This window comes from Eurosta solidaginis, chromosome 1, assembly GCF_040869045.1.
Source record: "Eurosta solidaginis isolate ZX-2024a chromosome 1, ASM4086904v1, whole genome shotgun sequence".
Taxonomy (NCBI): Eukaryota; Metazoa; Arthropoda; class Insecta; order Diptera; family Tephritidae; genus Eurosta; species Eurosta solidaginis.
In genome coordinates this window covers 90,086,619-90,107,280 of record NC_090319.1, presented here as the reverse complement: position 1 = coordinate 90,107,280, position 20,662 = coordinate 90,086,619, and the positions used below count along the sequence as shown (strand labels likewise).

Here is a 20,662-nt window from a genome sequence, read left to right as displayed (position 1 = left end):
AACGTCAAGACGATACTGATGATGCAAAGTCAATCCGTCAGGCTCTGCGAAGTAGTTCTTTATTGGCCAAACAACAGAGTGCGGGGGAACGATCCAGGATAATGAGTAGTAAGATGAAATACAGGTACGACAACAAGAATAATTCGTAGGGTTTCTTGGAGGGAGATTTGGTACTGTTGTACAACCCTCACCGGCGGAAAGGTGTTCCTTCCAAATTTTGGTGCAGTTGGGAAGGCCCGTACAAAGTTGTAAAAAGGATCAGTGATGCCATATACCGCATACAAACAATTGGGAAACCACGAAATAGTAGGGTGGTTCATTTGGAGAGGCTAGTAGCGGTTAGATCGAGAGATTCGTCTGATGGGGACGATCAGACTTAGGTGGAGGGCAGTGTCACGGATATTAGCATCACTAAGCTATACCATCACTAAGACGATGCTAAGGCCATGCTAAGCGGTATTTACGTCAGTAATCAAATCATGTATACACATATATAAGGCAGCCGAGAGATGTCACACACAGATGCATTTGCTTATACGCCTATGTGTGTGCGAGAGACTGTAAACTACAAACTCGCATACATCTGGGAGACGCCGAAAAGTAGACAATTTTAAACAAGTAGAAACTATATGAGAACTATAAACACACGAAATAGTTGGTAAGTTCTGGAAATAGAAGGGCCTAGATGAATGCAGCGTAAACTATAAAAGCGGCGCAAGCGAGTAAGAAGTAATTCAGTTTGATTTGAGTTGTCAAGCAGTTTCGACTAAGACGCTATCTAGCGAGCAAGAGCAGTATTATTTTGAATAGTAGAGAGCTATACATCAGTTTGGTTATTAAGCAAGCTATTCGTTGCACCGTTTGAGTGTTATTGTGAAGTACTTTAATAGAGGCCATTTTGAATTATTACAAATTGGAGTTATTTATTCAACAGTTTAGTGATTCGAACTTAGCAAAAAGGCAAATAAGAGGATTTGCATGTAAATTCGGTACAATACAAATAAAAAGATTCCTTTAATAACAACAAAAACGTTTTATATATTCTATATATATATCAATTTGTAAGGATCAGCTCACTTTAAAATTTAAGCTAAATAGTCTAACGTTTTTTTTGAGACTGAGTCGAGAACTGTGCGAATTTTTCCGATCAGCTGTTAGTTGCGCTACTTGGTAAAATTTACTATGCGTTCGTATTTAGCATTCTCATTGTTTCTAAATTCGTAAACAATGTCTGCAGTTAATTGGTGTAATTTTTCGAAAAAATTTATTATTTTTGTGAAATTTCATACTCAATCTGTGGTATTGTGTGGCCAAAAAGGTTTTATGCAACAATACTTTGCCTCACAACGCGACAATGTATTTCGTAATGTCGAAGTACTTATATGCATATGTGTTTGATGCCTCAGAGTGCCGATATATTGCTGTTTAAACGTTTTTGTTTTTGTATTCAATAAACGAATGTACCTAAATTTATATTCTTTCTTGTCACACTTATACTGCTACAATCACAAAAATTTTATAGGCCGTCTTGTTTTTATTTCGAATTCAAAACACTTTGCGAGCATTTTCTATTAGCAATATAAAAGTATTACTTATATGAATACTATCACTATTAGCGATTTTTAATTCGCAGCGATGCAAACACCGATAGTGAAATATCGTTCCATCACTAGGTCAGGCATTTGCGTGCACACATCACTGATGATCAGTGGTACACATTTTGTAGCACCTCCTTTTTCCTTGTCCAGCCGGTCAAGGTTGCAAGTTTTACTTTTAAACAAAAACGATATTATAATAGATATAGGAAAGATGTGCTCTATCATTGATTTTCAAAACTATATGTTAAGGTATGCATATAAAACTGATACCAAAGTATTGCGCCATCTTATTGAGCAACCTGTGGCAGTGATCGACTTTGATCAGTGATGGAGTTTTTGCTGGCCACCGTATGCGTTCATGGTCATTAGAACGGTGCAGCTGTCTGAGAAAATGTGTGTTTTTTTTGTGCTAAGATTAAGGTGCCAAATAATTGCCGGTGGGTATATCTATGGCCATTTTGGACCATGCTAATGGCTACATGTTATTGGTATTGCGAAGGAGAATCAACTAGAGCCCTTTGTTGAACTCAAGTAGAAGAAACTCAGTCAAAGGACTCCAATCTGTAAAGAAATTCAATGGCATATTGTCAAATGATGATGGATGTATGTATGTGTGTATTCTTCAATCCGAACTACGCTTTACTCGTTGAGTGCAATAATACTATTTTATACAAGGTGCATAGGTATTTTGTGCAAGGTTTCTCCTGCCTCCTGCAGCGCCACTGCTGCTAGCTTAGACCTAGTTCAGGACCTTATTCCTCCTAGTGAACGAAACCATATCCATCTTCTACGCATAGGCGCTCAACCCGTCATAATATGACCAGTTCCACCAAAGAGATTATTGTTGGAAGGCACTTCCCCGGCACGAAACTGGTTTCCGTCTAATGATTATCTTTAAATATAATTGTATGCCTACGTGTATAGTTTATAAGACTCAGCAATCTGTACATTAAATATATAAGAGAACATTACCCATTTAGGTAAGTCATCGGATATTACCTCGCCAACACATTCAGCGCACATACCACAACCAAAGAAGAAAATCTCACCCGATGGTGGAGGCAGCTCAGTAGGTGTATTCGTTGGCGGTGTTTCGTTTCAAGCTAATCAATATCCACCATTGGCATATGCACACCAAAGACACTCACAGCCACAGCAGCAAACACAACGTCCCCAACGTCATTGTGCTAGTGGAGGGGCGGTTCTGGTGCAAAGGAATATGCGGGCGGTGAGTATCAAACATTTAATGGAAACAGGATCAAATTTTAAATTCATATATTTTCACTTTATTTTTGCTCACAGAACGTGATCGCGAATATAAGGTATCACTGGCGCGTTCAGGTAGCTTTATGTCCTCGTCAATTAATCCTACTGCCGCTGGCCGTCATAACAAATCATATCGCAAGTCGAGCGGTGAAGCGAATGGTGGCGCTGCCAGCGATGATTCTATGCATGAAAAATACTGTAAGTCGGTTCGAGAATACGCCATTATCGCGTAGACGTCATACTGCCGCCGCCAAGACACCAAGGGGTGATGGCACTGGTGGTGGTGCAAGGACAGCGGTAGTAATCGTAAGCATTCATGTGATTCAAGTCCACAAAGCCCAATAAGACCTCAGGTAGTTATATGATTTTTAATAAAATTTTCATTTGATATTGCTACGCAATAATCACTTACAAAATTTTACTTGTGTTTATTAACATATCAAAACGAAATCTATAAAATCCGTTAATAATTCACTTGGCATCACTAATGCGTCACCACACTCGCCCGGCCATTCGCCTACAGCTCCTTTGCACACCAAGCACTACAAGCAAGATTCTTTATGTAGTTTGGAACTTTTGAATTTGGGACGTATGTCCTTAAATAACCCAACGTCCCCCATTTAAGCGATGTTGTCGCTGCTACATCTTCAACGTCTCCCAATAATTTAGTTAGTATTACAGTGGGTATGAGAAATTTTCCATCATCAGATAATATTGGTGGTATGTTGACGCATTCGTCGCGCAGCTCGACTGATTCACGTACTAAGCAACGTTCTTCAACAGCTACGCCACATCAGCAGCAGTAGACAGCACAGCAGCAACAATGGTCCCATCAGCCTCACCAAAGTCAAGATAATCGTTGGTTTGGCTCATTGCGTCATAACTCAGCTAGTCTGGTAATTGTCACAATTATGTTGTTGTTGATGTTGTAGCGATAAGGTTGCTCCCCGAAGGCTATGGGGAGTGTTATCGATGTAATGGTCCTTTGCCGGATACAGATCCGGTACGCTCCGGTACCACAGCACCATTAAGGTGCTAGCCTGACCATCTCGTGAACGATTTATGTAGCCACATTAAACCTTCAGGCCATCCCCTCCCTCCCCACCTCCAAGTGTAATGATGAGCTTGGGGTCGCCAGAGCCTCCTCTGTTAGTGAAACAGGATTCGCCGCGGATAGGTGAGGTTGACAATTGGGTTTGGAGAAGCTATATATTGCGCTCGCAACCTGAAGGGTTGCGCTACACAGCCCCTTGAATCTGTTATTTTAGTCGCCTCTTACGACAGGCATACCTACCGCGGGAATATTCTGACCCCCTAACCCGCTGGGGTGTCACAATTATGTCGTATAGATATGTTCACCTGTGAGATATGGGACCTTAAATCTTTATGTAAATTATGTTTTGCAATATTCTAAAAAGCTTTATAATCATTTTTGAGAATCTTTGAAGTATTTTGAGGTGGTGTATGAGACTGCGGATTTAAGTACTTTTGTTGCAGTGGTCAGTAGCTCGGCGGTTTTGCGGCCAGGCTTAATGCGAAATAGTCCAAATCTATGCGCAATTTATAGCTTCTCCAACCCAACCTCACCTAGCCGTGCCGAATCCTGTTTCTTTAGCAGGGAAGTCCTTGGCGACCCCAATTTCCTCATAGAGAAAGTTTCATGTGTTCATACTAAATCGTTCCCGAGATGGTTGGGCTAGTACCTTCCAGGTGCTTGTTCCCGGAACGTACCGGATCTGCATCCGTCAAAAGGCCATCGACATCGATGACGCTCCCCAAAGCCTTCGACCTACAGGCCTGTCAGACACCGCTCTCATAACTGCTACGGGTTGTCTTCTTATGTTCCCAGAAGACCATCTACACAGTGAGCCGAGAGTACTCCCCATAAAAGAGAGAACTGAACTGCTGAACAAACAGTTTCTGCCGAACACCCAGAAACCCGGGTATTCCAAAAGACATCTGTTTGAAGAAGCCCAGCCACCCAAAGTCAAATGCCCTGAACTCTCAGCAGAGGAAAGCTACCTCCCCAGGTACGCTTCCCAAGGCAGTCGGTTCTATGTACCGGAGCGATTCGGGATTTTTCCCGACCAAGGACTGTCATTTCAGTGTGACCCCATTTAATTTGTTTCGTCCCTCCCACAAATTGTCATCCTCCCAGCAGGTCCTTGCAGCAGGACTGCTACATATTCTCTTACTCCGGGAAGGTATCGAACCCAATCCGGGTCCGTCTCCTGACCCCGGTCCTGAGAAATGGTTTTGCTGAATTTGCCAGAAAAGAATCTTTTTAGGATGGTCATACTCTGTTCAGTGTGTCTCGTGCAAGGGATGGTTGCATCGGACAGGTTGTTCTGGGCTTTATCCCAAAACCCGACGTCCACGTAACTTTTATAAATCTTTTGTGGCTCCTTGCTGCTCACGCCCAAGGGCGTCCCGTAGTCTACGCCTAAGCGCCCCTCCACTACCTTCCAGCAGCCTCGCTGCTCAGCAAGCCACAACAAGTACCCGCTGCTGCTCGCGCCCCACGGCGCCAACAACTCAAACAGCTGATACCACTCATAACTACTACCTTCGTAGTAGAGCTGGTAGCAATGCTGAGCATCAGCCCCTGCCCCCGTCTTCTTCTCCCCCCCCCCCCCCCCCCCCCCCCCCCCCTCTTTTCTGGCAGCAATCGTGCAGGTCAGGGAAACAGACTCTTAGTCCCTACCTCCGTTTGCACCGTCTGCCAGCACAGAATATATAGGTTTGCGACATCCGCTCAATGCAGCTCCTGCCTTGGGTGGTGCCACTTTCCTAGATGTTCTGGTCTCCGCGACGGCAACCCCTCGACGGGTTTCATCGCGCCATGTTGCCAGGTCGCAAACCCAAATCATCCGGGTACCCCAATGCTTGCCCAAGGACGCCCAGTCCCAAGGCCACAACAGCAATTGCGTCCTGGCCTTCCACAACCTAGGCGTAGTCACCCGTCACTTACCCCTAGAGTGGCGGCGTCACCCCTCATGCACTTCAGAATTCTGCAGTTAAACTGTAATGGACTAACTGGGAAGATTACGGAGATAGTCGATTTCATGAAGCGGCACAACATCCGCATTGCTGCGATTCAAGAGACTAAACTCACAGCAAGATCTGCATTGCAGACCTGCTCTGGGTATAATGTCCACAGGAAGGACCGCGAGAGCGGAAATGGAGGCGGCCTCGCGTTTATTATACACCACTCTGTGCAATATCATATATTTGATCCTGGCATCGACCGCAGGGACAATGTCTTAGAACGTCAAGGCCTATCTGTCCGGTCAGGCGATGCAAATCTAGAAATCATCAACATCTACATCCCTCCTGTCACCTGTTGCCCCAGTGGATACCGCCCTAAAATCGAGGCCTTACTCATGGCAACAATCGCATTATCTTAGGCGATTTCAATGCCCATCACGACCTATGGCATTCATACTTGCGGGCGGACAGTAGGGGTGAGATGTTGGCGGATCAAATAGAAGAAACGACGTTCTGCACAATAAACGGAGACGCCCCCACACGTATGGTAGGAAGCTGTCATAGCTCGCCAGATATCTCAATCGTGAGCGCAGAACTCGTAAACTGCGTCAACTGGCAGCCGATGGTAACATTGGCATCCGACCACCTGCCCATACTTATTTCGTTCGAGCGTACCACCGACTTCATCGTCACCGAAAAACGCACTTTCATAAACTTCAAAAAAGGAAAGTGGGAAGAATATAAATCTGCAACAGACAGCAGCTTTGCTGCCCTCCCTATCCCGACTGATGCCCGCCAAGGGGAGCGTGCCTTCCGTAGGGTCATTGAATCCGCCTCGGCACATTTCATTCCCGCCGGGAGAATTCCCGAAATCCGGCCCCACTTCCCGGCGGAGGCCGCGAGCTTATCGAGGGAACGCGACCTTATAAGACAGCTTGATCCAGGCGACCCCCAAATAAGGGATATAAACCAACGCATCAGATTGCTTGTGGACGAACACAAGCGGGCGAAATGGGAAGAGCACCTAAGAGGTTGTAACCTCTCTACCGGTGTAGGTAAACTTTGGTCCACCGTAAAGTCCCTATCGAATCCGACAAAGCACAAAGACAAAGTTTCCATCGCCTTTGGCGATAAGGTGCTGTCGGATGCGGAAAAATGCGCGAGCGTTTTCTGCCGACAATATATAATGCATCCTACGGTCGACAAAGATAGACGGAGAGCCAATAGACACGCACATAAACACAAATTCAGCGCGTCACCAATCACCATCACCGCTAGAGAGGTTGAGGACGCCAATGGTCGCGCTAAACCATCCAAAGCAGTGGGCCCAGACGGCATAGCCATGCCGATGCTTAAAAACCTAGGGAAAGAGGGTTTCAAATATTTAGCGCATGTCTTCAACCTGTCTCTCTCCACCTTTGCCATACCCGAGAAATGGAAAATGGCCAAGGTGGTCCCGCTACTAAAGCCTGGGAAACCAGCTAACGTAGCTGAGTCATATCGTCCGATATCTCTCCTATCGCCAGTAGCAAAGATGCTTGAAGCCATTTTGCTCCCTTATTTCCAAGCACATTTGCAGCTAGCCCCTCATCAGCGTGGCTTCAGAAAACTCTATAGCACTACCTCCGCGCTAAATGTCATTAGCACCCAGATAAATTGCGGTTTGAATCAATACCCCCACCATAGAACAGTACTCGTAGCGCTAGACCTATCAAAAGCCTTTGATACGGTCAACCATGGCTCATTACTGCAAGACCTGGAAGGGTCTACCCTTCCCCCATGTCTTAAAAGGTGGACCGCAAATTATCTGGGTGGTCGGCAGGCATCGGTGCAATTCAGAAACGAAACATCAAAACCAAGGAGAATTAAACAAGGGGTGCCACAGGGTGGTGTCCTATCCCCACTTTTGTTTAATTTCTACATATCTAAGCTACCTTCACCACCGGAAGGAGTCACAATCGTTTCCTACGCCGATGACTGCACAATAATGGCCACAGGCCCAGGCCCAGAGATCGATGAGCTATGCAATAAAATAAACGGCTATCTCCCTGATCTCTCCAGTTTTTTCGCCTCGCGAAACCTGGCATTGTCACCGACTAAATCTTCCGCGACCTTATTTACAACATGGACGCCCCAAATGTCGACCATATTGAACATCCACGTCGATGGCACTACGCTACCGACTGTCCTACACCCCAAAATCTTGGGTGTGACGTTTGATCAGGATCTACATTTTGGTGCGCACGCAACCGCAATTGTTCCGAGAATTCAGAGCCGTAATAAAATCCTCAAATCCCTTGCTGGCAGTACCTGGGGAAAAGATAAGGAAACGCTCATGACCACATACAAAGCAATTAGCCAGCCGATTACGTGCTACGCGTCACCCATATGGTCGCCAAGCCTAAAAACTACCCACTGGAAGAAACTACAGGCCTGCCAAAATACTGCTCTCAGAATCGCCACGGGCTGTCTTCTTATGTCCCCAGAACACCATCTGCATAATGAGGCGAGAATACTCCCCATCAGGGAGAGAAATGAGATGCTGACCAAACAGTTTCTGTTGAATACCCAGAAACCTGGGCATCCCAACAGACATCTGATTGACGAACCAGCACCGCCCAGGGGCCTAAGGAGTCATCTCCGTAAGCATTTTGAGGAAATACGGCACCTGAGAACCCAGCCGTATGAAGCGAAAAAACACAAGCAGGTCCTTGGTGAACTCCATAGACAGGCGTCGGACCTTTATGTCGGGAATTGCCCGGTGAATCCAGTACTTGAAGAAAAATATCCAGAACTCGCGGAAGAGGAACGCATACTCCCCAGGGAAACGCGTGTCACTCTTGCTCAACTTCGTTCTGGATACTGTAACAGGTTAAACTCTTACCTATCCAGAATCAACCCCGACATACAAAATGTATGCCCCGCTTGCAATGTGTCCCCACATGACACCAACCATCTCTTTAATTGTAATGTGGAACCAAGGCCTCTAACACCCCTTTCCTTATGGTTCACCCCTGTTGAAACGGCAAGTTTCCTTGGACTCCCGTTAGAGGATATTGATGACAATTTGTGATCGGTCGCGGCTATTAGGTGGGGCAAGCATTGCTACAACAACAACAACAACAACCTCCCCAGGGAGACTCGCGTCACTTTAACTCATCGATCTTGGTACTAATATAGTTTAAACTCTACCCTATCCAGAATCAACTGATATACATAACTAGCTGTTAACGTGTCACCACATGACACCAATCATCTTTCCATTGCAAAGTGGAACCAACGCCTTTCTCCCTGGTTCATTCCTGTTGAAACTGAAAATTTCCTCCGAATTCTGGTAGAGGGTATTGATGACAATTTGTGAGAATTCGCCCGTAACATACAAAGCATGGAGCTACGAAATGTTAGAGGTTCCGCGAAAATATAGGTGCGTGCAACTTGCACTTCTCACTAGATGTGTTTCTACATATGCACCCGAGTGACTCGAGGTTTTTCTCCGAGTAAATGCCGTCGTTACAATGAAATTCCGTTTAACTTGTCTGGAAAGACTTAACAATTGTAATTCGAACGGCAAAGTTCTTTTCACAATTTCTTACTCCGGTAAGTTGTTGAACCTAACAAAGAGCTTGGAAACTGGTACTGATCCTTTCAGCATCTATCAATAGCCACATATCTCATGGCACAGGATAAACCACAAATTTCAACGGTGCTCACCAAACTTCTGCATTTGCTCGCGTTGCAAGTTTTCATGGCTGTTTCACACCGTAGTTGGAACCGGAGCTCCTCAAGCTGCTGTCTTCAACTCCCTCTTATTCGGCACATCCACTTATTTAAGAGATTGTCATAGTCATAGTGTGCAAGTCCATATATACGACCGCGACATCTGCTTAGTGCAGCTCGTGCTTTGGATGATGATCTTTCCTTTTCCCCACACCCAAGGAAAGGTGCATTTTTGCGCTACGCCAAGAACAACGGGACACCGGGCCTAAGCTCGGGTGGATTGGAACGACAAATCCCAGGGCAGCGGCAGCATACACAACCAAGCTTAAAACCCTTAAATCGCACTCATCCGTCCTTGACCCCAAAAGTGGTAACGTCTTCCCCGTCGAAGCCTGAAATAAAATTGTAACGGTTTAATTAATGCAATGGCTACATTGTCTACGAAAATATCTTGAGAGAGGTATCGAGGGTCGTCCCACATTCATCAACTGTGTGCGAATCGTATAATCCATGGCGAGGGCTCATAAACTACATTGACTAGTGATGGATGCTAATACTTGCATCTATTCACTTACCCAAAGTTCTCTAACTATATCTACATTTCGCTTTCTTGGCCCCGAACGAAGGTCATCGGTTTGACTTCGGTCCGCTACATACCCTATTAGATTTCCACCAATTCGGTCAAACTTCCCAGCCGAAACTGCAGCGTTGGTGAGTGAACGAAATCATCCAAATAAGCCATCCAATTGACTAGGCCTCTATGGCACAGCCCTGCGAAAGTTAAAACACGTTGACGATGAGAGAAAGATGCCTTACACACATGTTACTGTCCTGTTTTTATGATTTCTAAGGCACAAGAATAGGTCAATTGAACCCAAATTATGTCTTCTCTAAACTTTGGAGTGTTCGATAGAACCTCTGGATGTTGTATACATCACTCCATCTCCAAACGAACTGATGATTTTTTGCTCTGAAGCTTTTCATGGCGATGCCACTAAGAAAAACGTTGTAAGGTATTTGATGTTGTGTGTTTGTTTGAACCGAGGATGTTATAGGCCAACTATATCAAGGTGGCCGTCCCTAAATAGAGTAAATATTAAGCTCTTTAACGAGACTAAGCACTCTAAAAGAAAGGAATAAAATGACGCTTGTATTATTTATTACCAGTTGCTAAACCTTTCTTTATTCGCAGGATAAACACGCAAATCGTCGCTTCAACGAGCACTACTATGACAGCACAAGAGCTGATAAGCACGAACATCGTCGTTCACGTGGCTTTCGACATCATGAAAATTTGCTGCACGCTGACAATAGTGATGTCGAATATGATAATGGCAATATATCGCCACTTTACAGCAATTGAGATCAGGTTAGTAATGAGTGAATGCATTCAAGTCCTTTTCTACTAATTTGGATTTATTTTCTTTTACTAAAATCAAGGAAATGCGCCAACATCTTTTACCACTTAAGAATTACATTATGGAACAGGCCAAACTTTCGGGGCATTATGTATTTGGTGATCCCATTGATTCAGACTCTCATCATTCAGATAGTCAATCGGAGCATTCACTCTCTGGTCATGATAATGAAGATTCGGATGGTGGCTCAGATACGCATGGTGGTTATTTGGAGCATAATTATAGCATGATCGATGACAATGCTAATATGGATGATAGCGTGTCTTATTACGCTTATCAATATCCACCATATGATCCTTCAGGACGTGAAGATATGTAAGTACAACATATTTCGAATTTGTCTTTTATTTTGTATGACCTTCATATTTCGTCTACATTTTATAGTTTCGATAATGTCGAGGCCGTAGTCGAGGGTATTGGTAGTCAAGGCGCTGAACGCGCTACCGAATTCACACAAAAGCCAAAGCATAAATATCAAATATCCTTTTTTGATACAACGCATGCAACGCATACTAAACCTACACAAAAGCAACAATCTCAAACTCATCATCAGCAGCAACAATCCACAACTCAAATACAAACACATCCACATCAAAATCAATTATATTCGAATACACCAGCACTTGCGCCACATCATCACCTCCCACCACAACCACCTTTACCACCACATTAACATCTTCAACTTGATGCCGATATGAAACAAAAGCAGTCACAAACATTACCATCACCTAATCGACAAATTTCACGTATTGCTAAATCGGGTTCTGGTTCAACTAGTACTGATACAAATAATGGTGGTAGCGGTGTTGTTGGTACTGGTGGTGGTAGTGCGTTTACATCATTATGCCAAAGATGAGAGTGGTGTTAGCAACATTGTAGGAGGAGGAGGTACAGCTAGTATGCCACGTACCATTCGGTTGCCACCTCCATCATTGAAGCCAACAATACAGCAAATATTCCCGCCAAGCGAGCGTGCGCCACCAAATTTGGGTGGATTGCCGACGACGTTGGTGTGCATGAAAGAATGTGATATTGAGAAATTTGCCACCGATAATTTGAATTTACATTCGAAAGGCATTTTTCGCAAAAAGGTGAGAATTAAGTAGTTAAATTTTGTTACAAGGAAAATTATGTTAGTTTTGTTATTTAAGCAGCTTATAGGCTTTCTTATTTCATATTTAGTTGCTCATTAATATATTGGTAGGTAACCCCAGCAGTGCTGAGTGGACATTCGCCGCGGGTTTAAAAAGACAAACAGTTGTTGGTTTTCTTATTTGACAATAGTTTTTGAAAAGCGCTCGTTGTCAGAAAAAACTAACTTGGCTCAAAAATGTATTGACTTCCTGTTGAGAAGAGGCGATCGCCAAGTTAATTCGAAAATCGGTTGCTCTTACTGGTAAAACAACAATAACGAAATAGTCTTGTACCATATCTTATAAAGAAATTCGGAGAAAAACTCCTTATCAACCTGAGATTGAAAATGAGGGAAATTTTTCGGAGAAAAACTCCTTATCAACCTGAGATTGAAAATGAGGGAAATTTTTCAAAATGCTTATAATTTTTGAAGTTACGAAATTTTAATTATTTTTTCTTTTTATGTGGATTTTATTTATTTTTCAACGATAAATGTATCGATTTTGCCCAAATTTTTTTTGGTATGGTGAAAAACGCAACACTGGAAGTTTCCCGAAGTTTTAAACAGCTAAGAAAACTTCCTTTTTATTTCGATTTCGTTTACTTTTTAATGATATATAATATCGATTTCACAAATTTTTATACAGAAGTACTAAGAAACACAAACTGAAGATTTTCGAAAATCTAAAAATTTTCGAAGTAAGGAATATTAGTTTATTTTCTTCTTTATTTGGATTTTATTTATTTTGTAACGATATATATTATTGATTTTACCAAATTTTTTAACAATAGTACTGAGAAGCAACTGAACATATTTCGAAAATCTAAAAAATGTTGAAGTTGAAACATTTTTCTAATCATTCAGAATTAAGTAATTTTTTAGCAAAAAGATATATTGATTTTCTTATAGGTTTTACTGAGAAACATTCCCTCAACGACAATTCAAAATATTTTCGAAGTTAATTTTTAATTTATTTTCATCTAAATTTTATGTACTTTTAACCGGAGCTAATACCGTTAAGCAAATTGTTTTTAGCAGTGAGAAACATAACTTGGAATATTTTTCGAAAATCGAAGTATTTTCGAAGTCGGGAAATTTTTCTTATTGCTACTTAACTGAAATTTTACATATTTATAATCGCTAAGTAATGTCAATTCGATTAAATTTTGAACTGTTATACGGCAACTTTTTCCTTTATTAGTCTTTGTTGACTATACTTAAACTTTAGGTTTTTCACAGAAGTTGTCTCAAGTCGATGACAGAGGTTTGTGCGTCCTCAGGGATAGCCAAACTAAAATTAAGTTTATAGTTAGCCCTATAACTACTTTAAAACAGAAAAAAGGATGGAGACGGTTGACCATATGATCTCTATGCATCCTATCCAGTATTATCTCATCCTTCGGACAATGGAATCACGGCCAAGATAATTAAATAATTCGCTTAGTCAACAATTATTTCCCACCAATATGATCCCGATTCCATGAATTGACCGTTTATCGTTGTGAAAATGCTATTATTTACCTTGTTAAGTCAGAGCTGAGTGTAACAAACTTTGTTGTTATAACGGCAAAAATACTCCAAAGGTTAGGGGAAATATTACAGAAAAACGAGAACATTGATGAGCTAGCTTGCCTCGCCTCTTGATTGCACAGAAGCGGAATAGGTTATTGTGCCCTGGAAGGGGTCAAACAAGTCGTTATGACAGTGGTTGAGCTTGTACCGGATACATATTCATACACAGTTATGTCTTGAAAGTCTACAGTAAAGTGAAAACTTAGAAGTAAAACACACTTTCTGCATATCGGAGCTGCAAAGATATGGACATGGCTGCAAAATTCCAGCTCCTTCTTCACAATCGAAAAACGAGTTCATATTCTCAATCCACTATAGTATGAACGATAATCCTATAGTTTGTAGCTAAGCCTGTCATAAGATTGATGTAATATATTTTTGTCACTAACATTGAGCAGTCCAAACACCCGCAACCTAAGGGCACGTTACCAGTACGATCCGTGAGCGCAATGTTCACAGCTCGATTCATTGCTTTCTCTGTCGAGGGCCAGGACTGCGATCACTATGATTTTTGCCACCGTTTCAGTCTATGCTTTTCATATAGTTTCGGGATCAGCTTGCATATTGGTCAAGCTATCCCCGCAAAAATAGCTATCTGTAGCAAAAATACGTAATTCTTGATAGGTAAGTTTCTTTATAAAAATTGTCTTCCAAGTATTCTGAGGACTAATGTTTCGGCTTGTGCATTCAGTTTCGTTTGTGTCCTCTCATAATCACGTTGGGCTCCATACCAGATACCAGTACTACTACTGTAGCATTATGCGTCATACCCACCTATGTAATACACTTGCGGCATTACGCATCATGAACTTCTATGCCAAATACATTTTAGTAATAATCATATTACAATATTATACAACATAAATTATTGAACTAACCCAGCGGTTAGCTAACATCAATGGCATGCCGAATATGAAACCCTTGTCCGTTCACAGCTAATAAATTCTGCTTATTATTTACATACAACCAATAATGGGAATTAACCAAATACTCACATTGATCTGCTGACTTTGCAAGCATGCATACAAACCTACATGTATGCATAGCATTAACCAAATTACTCGCATTGATCTGCTGACGTTGCAAGCAGGCATACAAATCTACATGTATGCAAGCAGGCATACAAATCTACATGTATACAAAGCATATATACAAACCTACATATATGCATACCCCATTACCAATGTACATATTTTTGGTTTATTAGTATTAAGATAATTATGAATGTATAGGTTAAGTAAATAACTATAAAAGGGAAAGAATTTATTTAATAAAAAGAATTAATGTTTGACTACCAAACCTTTCACATCTTTTATTCCAAATCAAACATTTCATTGCGATCCTGCCAGCTTGGTCAAGAATTAGCAAAACTGCTGAAAACCTTGCTGGAGGAAAATCCTGGATATAAAATAAGCAGGATTCGCCTTCAAACATTTCATGGCGATCCTGCCAGCCTGATCTTTGATTAGCTGAAAAATTTGCTATTAAGCAAAATTAGCTAGATCTTGCTGGAGGAAGAATCCTGCCAGTTCAGATCAAAAATTGGCACAACTGCTAAAAAGGATCTGACTGCCCAGGATTCTGACCATTTGTAAAACAAGTAAAAAGTTTTTATTTAAAGAAAGGAAAAAGGAGAAAAAAGGACATTTTGCAGTACAATTAAACTCTTGGATGTAAACAAATGGTACTACTATATGGCATCAATTAAGATATTATCAAGGAAAGCCGTTTTTCGGCAAGGATTTGGCAAACTAAGTTGAAAAATATTTGGTGGTAACACAACGGGATCGAAGGACACCTTTCAATTGGCACAAGTTAACAACAAAACGAAACCAGAAACATTTCATGGCGAGATCGGAGGCATAACACTCGAGGCAATTAATATAAGTATATAAAAATTTTAGAAACAAATTGGGCGGCCTTTACGGACGCTAAACCATTAGCAAAAACTCTCGTTTTTGCTTAGGAATTTTTTTTTTTTTAAATAGGATTTGTAAAAAAAAAAATAAATAATGTAAAATTTAAACTAAAACAAAAGTATGTACGAACAATTTCTTTTGAACTTGAAAAAAAAAAAAAATTTGATCTAATTTGTTAAAATTTGAAGTAAAATTTTTATGGAAAAAAGAAGTAGGAGGAAAATTAAAAATTTTTTATTCGAAAAAAAGGCTAAAATGCTAAAAATCTTAAATTAAACTTTTATAAAAAAAAATTCAAGTAAATTGGAATGTTTAGGACACTTCTGTAAAATAGTCAATCAACTTCAGACAGTTCACCTATCCTCTAAAGAAAGCCCATAGAACATTTTAATAAGGTTTAAAAATTAAAATCACCATAACTACTAAAATACAAAGAAACTCCTCAGATCTTCCTCTCTATTGGTGGGACGAAAATACCCGACACACTAGGGACTTACAAAAAAAGTTAAAAAAAAAAATGTAAGGCGCGATAACCTCCGAAGAGATCTAAGGCCGAGCTTCTCTTCCAATTTGCGTCGTGCTCCTCTTGATTTTCCCCACAAATTGGCCGGACGGGACCTACATGTTTTATGCCGACTCCGAACGGCATCTGCAAAGCAGATGAGTTTTCACTGAGAGCTTTTCATGGCAGAAATACACCCGGAGTGCTTGCCAAACACTGCCGAGGGGCGACCCCGCTTAGAAAAATTTTCTTCTAATTGAAAAATCTAATTTCTAAAATTTTGATGTTGCTTTGCCCGGGAGTTGAACCCAGGCCATACGGTATGATAGGCGGAGCATGCTACCATCACACCACGGTGGCCGCCAAAAAAAGAGTTAGGATTAAAGAAATTGTGGAAGATAATAGGTATGGAAAGAGAACCCACAATTGAGGATATTATATTATAAACCCCACTACCAGGGAAGAGGAAATAATGCGTATGATTAGGAGAGTGTTCCCCGAAAATTCCAAATGTTAAGTGACATCAAAAACAAAAAATATATTAAAAGTCCGTTTAATACGAATAGGTAAGAATATTTCCAAATATATTATAAACTACACTAAGAAAATTTTTTTGGAATATTAAAATTTTTTTTTTAAATATTTTTAATCAACAATATCCACAAAATAAAAAGTCATAAAACAAAATATCTAACTTCTTATTAAAATTAGAGAACTTTCAAGATGTCTTGGTGGACAAAAATAGCCCAAGGCATCATGGTAGCCATAGCTGGCTACGAGGTAGGTAAAGAAAGCTCTGAAAGAACAGATAACAAGATAATCAAGTATGAGCCACCAACTAAGATAAATACAGAAAATACTCCGAACATCCCAGATGTTTGGTTAGCAGTTATAGGTTGTGTATTCATGCTATTGATCATCACAATAGCTATGATGCTCAAAAACTATATGAAGCACAAATTTAGGCAGGTAAAACCCGCCACAACTCGTATCTAAGAAACACCAGTTTTTGCAACCCATTACCTAAACCAAACCCAAAGCTGAGGAAGAGCGATAAACAATTCAAATAAATCTCAAATAGTAAACCTAAAAATGTCACAATCGACAGTAAACGCAACCCTGCCTAAGGCGAACAACAAATCAAAAATTCGCATAATTCCTTTGATGGCTCCTGACAAAAATAGTCATGAAGCAATATAAAATTCTAAGAACAAGAAAAATTTTAAAAACCAGCCCATAACAACAAAAATAAAAGAATGAAGAAAAGTCACAAAGAGAACCTATAAAAATATAAGTGAACCGCTATATAAAATTGCAGCAATAAGACATGAGGCGCTCCTAAAATGGTAGCGTAAGAAATACAAGCAACCTGATTGTAGATGATAAAATTGACTTAGGACAATTGCTTATCGGGCTGTACACACGTTGTACAAATGCCGCCAATCCAGGACTTGAAATTTTTAAGAAAAATACAAGTTGTTCTGAGAGACAAATTGGTGAAATATAATTGAATATTTACTCGAGTAGGCAAATTTAAAATAATAAAAGTAGGTACCCAAATTCTCTAAGATCAAACAATTGCACAAACCCAAAAAGGTTGTGAAAGTGACAAATCCCGGTATAAAAATAAATTCTTCATAAAAGTGATGACGATTCTGTCTTGGTGGCCGCCGCAGAAATCACATGATAAATAAAATCAAAAATATTGCTGGAAAATCGGGAAATTATTAAAAATTTAAAGATACGACATTTTTTTTGCACCCACTGTACTTTCCAATTATCCATTAATAAAACTACCCCGCTCTTCCATCAGCAACCCCCTCTATTATATATACAATTTTTTACAGATTTACCTAATTATGAAAAAAAATAAGGTCAAGTGAAAAAAAAAAAAAATCTTTTTTCCTTGAATAAAAATTAAATAAATACGATCATTTATTACCTAGGTCTCATAAGGTCATATTTTTACATATTAGAGAAGTATTCTACTTTAGCCCCAATAGATTAGAAAATATTAATAGCAAATTTTTATTTTTTTTTCTCTAATCCTAGGTAGACAAATAATAAAACTTATATACATAGAAAAATGTCGATAGGAAAATAATTTGCATAAGTTACTAAATAATAGTAGGATAAAAATGGTAGTAACTATAAAATAATTTAGACACTAGTAATAGAAGCAATAAATTAGGAATTAGTAGTCCATCTAAGATATCTCTTGGAAATAATCTAAAAATAAATATTCCAATCTACTCAGTAATAATTAGTATCTAAGCAATTGAAAACAAATCTTTTTTTTTCTGCTTCATATTTCCATATAAATATTGGAAAATAATTAAAAAAAAAAAAACGGATTTTAGATGGGTCGACACATTTAAAATGCGGTTATAAAATATATACAATAAATACTATAAGTAAAATAATCATTAAACTTAAAATTTTGAAAAAAAAGGGATATGCATAAAATGTAAACAATAAAAATTCAAGGTCAGCAAATCAGAAGCAAAGCAAACAACATCTTTCACTACAATATCAAGTTACAGTAAAATATCAAAATCATTGAAAATACGACAAAGAGTCTTATACAATTGTTCAAAAAACAATTATATAACCATCTTTTTCTAAGGCGGGTGGTGTAGCATTATGCGTCATACCCACCTATGTAATACACTTGCGGCATTACGCATCATGAACTTCTATGCCAAATACATTTTAGTAATAATCATATTACAATATTATACAACATAAATTATTGAACTAACCCAGCGGTTAGCTAACATCAATGGAATGCCGAATATGAAACCCTTGTCCGTTCACAGCTAATAAATTCTGCTTATTATTTACATACAACCAATAACGGGAATTAACCAAATACTCACATTGATCTGCTGACTTTGCAAGCATGCATACAAACCTACATGTATGCATAGCATTAACCAAATTACTAGCATTGATCTGCTGACGTTGCAAGCAGGCATACAAATCTACATGTATGCAAGCATGCATACAAATCTACATGTATGCAAGCATGCATACAAATCTACATGTATACAAAGCATATATACAAACCTACATGTATGCATACCCCATTACCAATGTACATATTTTTAGTTTATTAGTATTAAGATAATTATGAATGTATAGGTTAAGTAAATAACTATAAAAGGGAAAGAATTTATTTAATAAAAAGTATTAATGTTTGACTACCAAACCTTTCACATCTTTTATTCCAAATCAAACATTTCACTACGTCCGCACGGCATGTAGTATGAGTGCTGTTTTCTGCACGTTTCCTTAGACATTGCATGCTATCCTCAAATTTAATCCGATTTATTTTTCTCTTAGTGCAATTGATGTACATACTTTTAACCAACTTTTCGTCAAAACATGATTGGCTTCTTCAGGGGTATTGCAATTTATTCTAACTATATAGTGTTATTTGTTCTTAAACAAACAGAATTTAATGAAATTTTTCATTTGAAGGTTCTTGCCGACTTGGTACACTTTTTGCAACAATTCTCCTATGCCGATGTGGTGAGTTGCACCAAAATGGACTCATCTAATTTGGCAATGGTATTTGCGCCAAATTGTTTGCGCTGCACCTCGGACGATCCGAAAATGATATTAGAAAATGCGCGCAAAGAAATGGCATTTATGCGCACACTTATACAAAACATGGATGCAACGCATATAGCGAATCTCACTTGAGAGCTGGAAGAAAACTGAAGAAAGTAAACGAAAAGAAAAATAAAAAATGTTAAAAAGGCGTTAACCATTGTAAAGGATGTGTGGAGCGAAATTGAAGGTATGTTAGATAAAGTTGACTACGAAAAGAAACATCAAAAATAATTTTATTGCATAAGAAAATTTGATGAACGAATTACGTTTTGTATTTTTTTAAGTAGGCTTTTTTTAATCTAAATTTAAATCTTTTGTATTCAACATTGAATTGCAATATTAATGAAATACTCATGGCAGCATTTAAAAAAAGTGAAAAAAGTTAACGGTAAATCAAACTTATACAGTTAAAGTATAAACACATATACATAGTAGTGTTATTTAATACAAAGATACATAAAAAATATATAATCAATTATGTTTAATAATATTAGAATTTAAAAAAATTTCTATTTAAAAGTAGGCCAGAGGTCACAAATGAAATACTCCAGCTAACATACATATAAAAATACTTAAGTATATACTAATATACATACATACATATGTACATATATTAATAAATAATTGTACACAATGTATATAGAAACTTTAAACTAATATGGCAAAATCTATACATTGACAAAGATTTAGTAATGAAAGAAAAATTTCATTTCCACATCCTTAAATATATCAAATAAATTTAATTCATAAAAAAAAACAAAGCAGCAACTACATTTTAAATTAAATTTTACCTTCACCAATGATACTAGTTTGCTTTCAAATGCTTTCGCTTCCAACATCATACCTCTTGATGGTCATTTCATGTGAAATTAATGCACTTTCTTCAAGCAAAAGCTTTTGCCCATTTGAACGAGTTTGGTTACACATTT

The 20,662-nt window shown here is 39.2% G+C and overlaps 1 protein-coding gene across 5 annotated transcripts; it reads left to right on the top strand.

The window, feature by feature from the left end:
* The first annotated feature begins 1,699 nt into the window (after window positions 1–1,699).
* On the top strand, window positions 1,700–19,870 carry LOC137236464 (uncharacterized). 5 transcript variants are annotated; one of them, XM_067759105.1, is made up of 7 exons: window positions 1,700–1,847; window positions 2,579–2,826; window positions 2,901–2,920; window positions 10,762–10,938; window positions 11,010–11,302; window positions 11,372–12,078; window positions 19,599–19,870. In XM_067759105.1, exons 5-6 carry the CDS (start codon window positions 11,013–11,015, stop codon window positions 11,658–11,660), a joined length of 579 nt encoding a protein of 192 aa, XP_067615206.1. In that variant the 5' UTR covers window positions 1,700–1,847; window positions 2,579–2,826; window positions 2,901–2,920; window positions 10,762–10,938; window positions 11,010–11,012; the 3' UTR covers window positions 11,661–12,078; window positions 19,599–19,870. The 5 variants fall into 5 exon arrangements, with proteins under 5 accessions (XP_067615206.1, XP_067615207.1, XP_067615205.1 ...); XM_067759106.1 differs by lacking the exon at window positions 2,901–2,920 and having other exon boundaries at window positions 1,700–1,760; XM_067759104.1 differs by lacking the exon at window positions 2,901–2,920.
* Window positions 19,871–20,662: the final 792 nt, after the last annotated feature.

Bases quoted from the DNA above. Each gene is read 5' to 3' on its own strand.
- LOC137236464 (XM_067759106.1), top strand. From the start codon at position 11,013: ATGCGCCAACATCTTTTACCACTTAAGAATTACATTATGGAACAGGCC. The intron at 11,303-11,371 runs GTAAGTACAACA...TACATTTTATAG, and splicing joins CCTTCAGGACGTGAAGATAT to TTTCGATAATGTCGAGGCCG.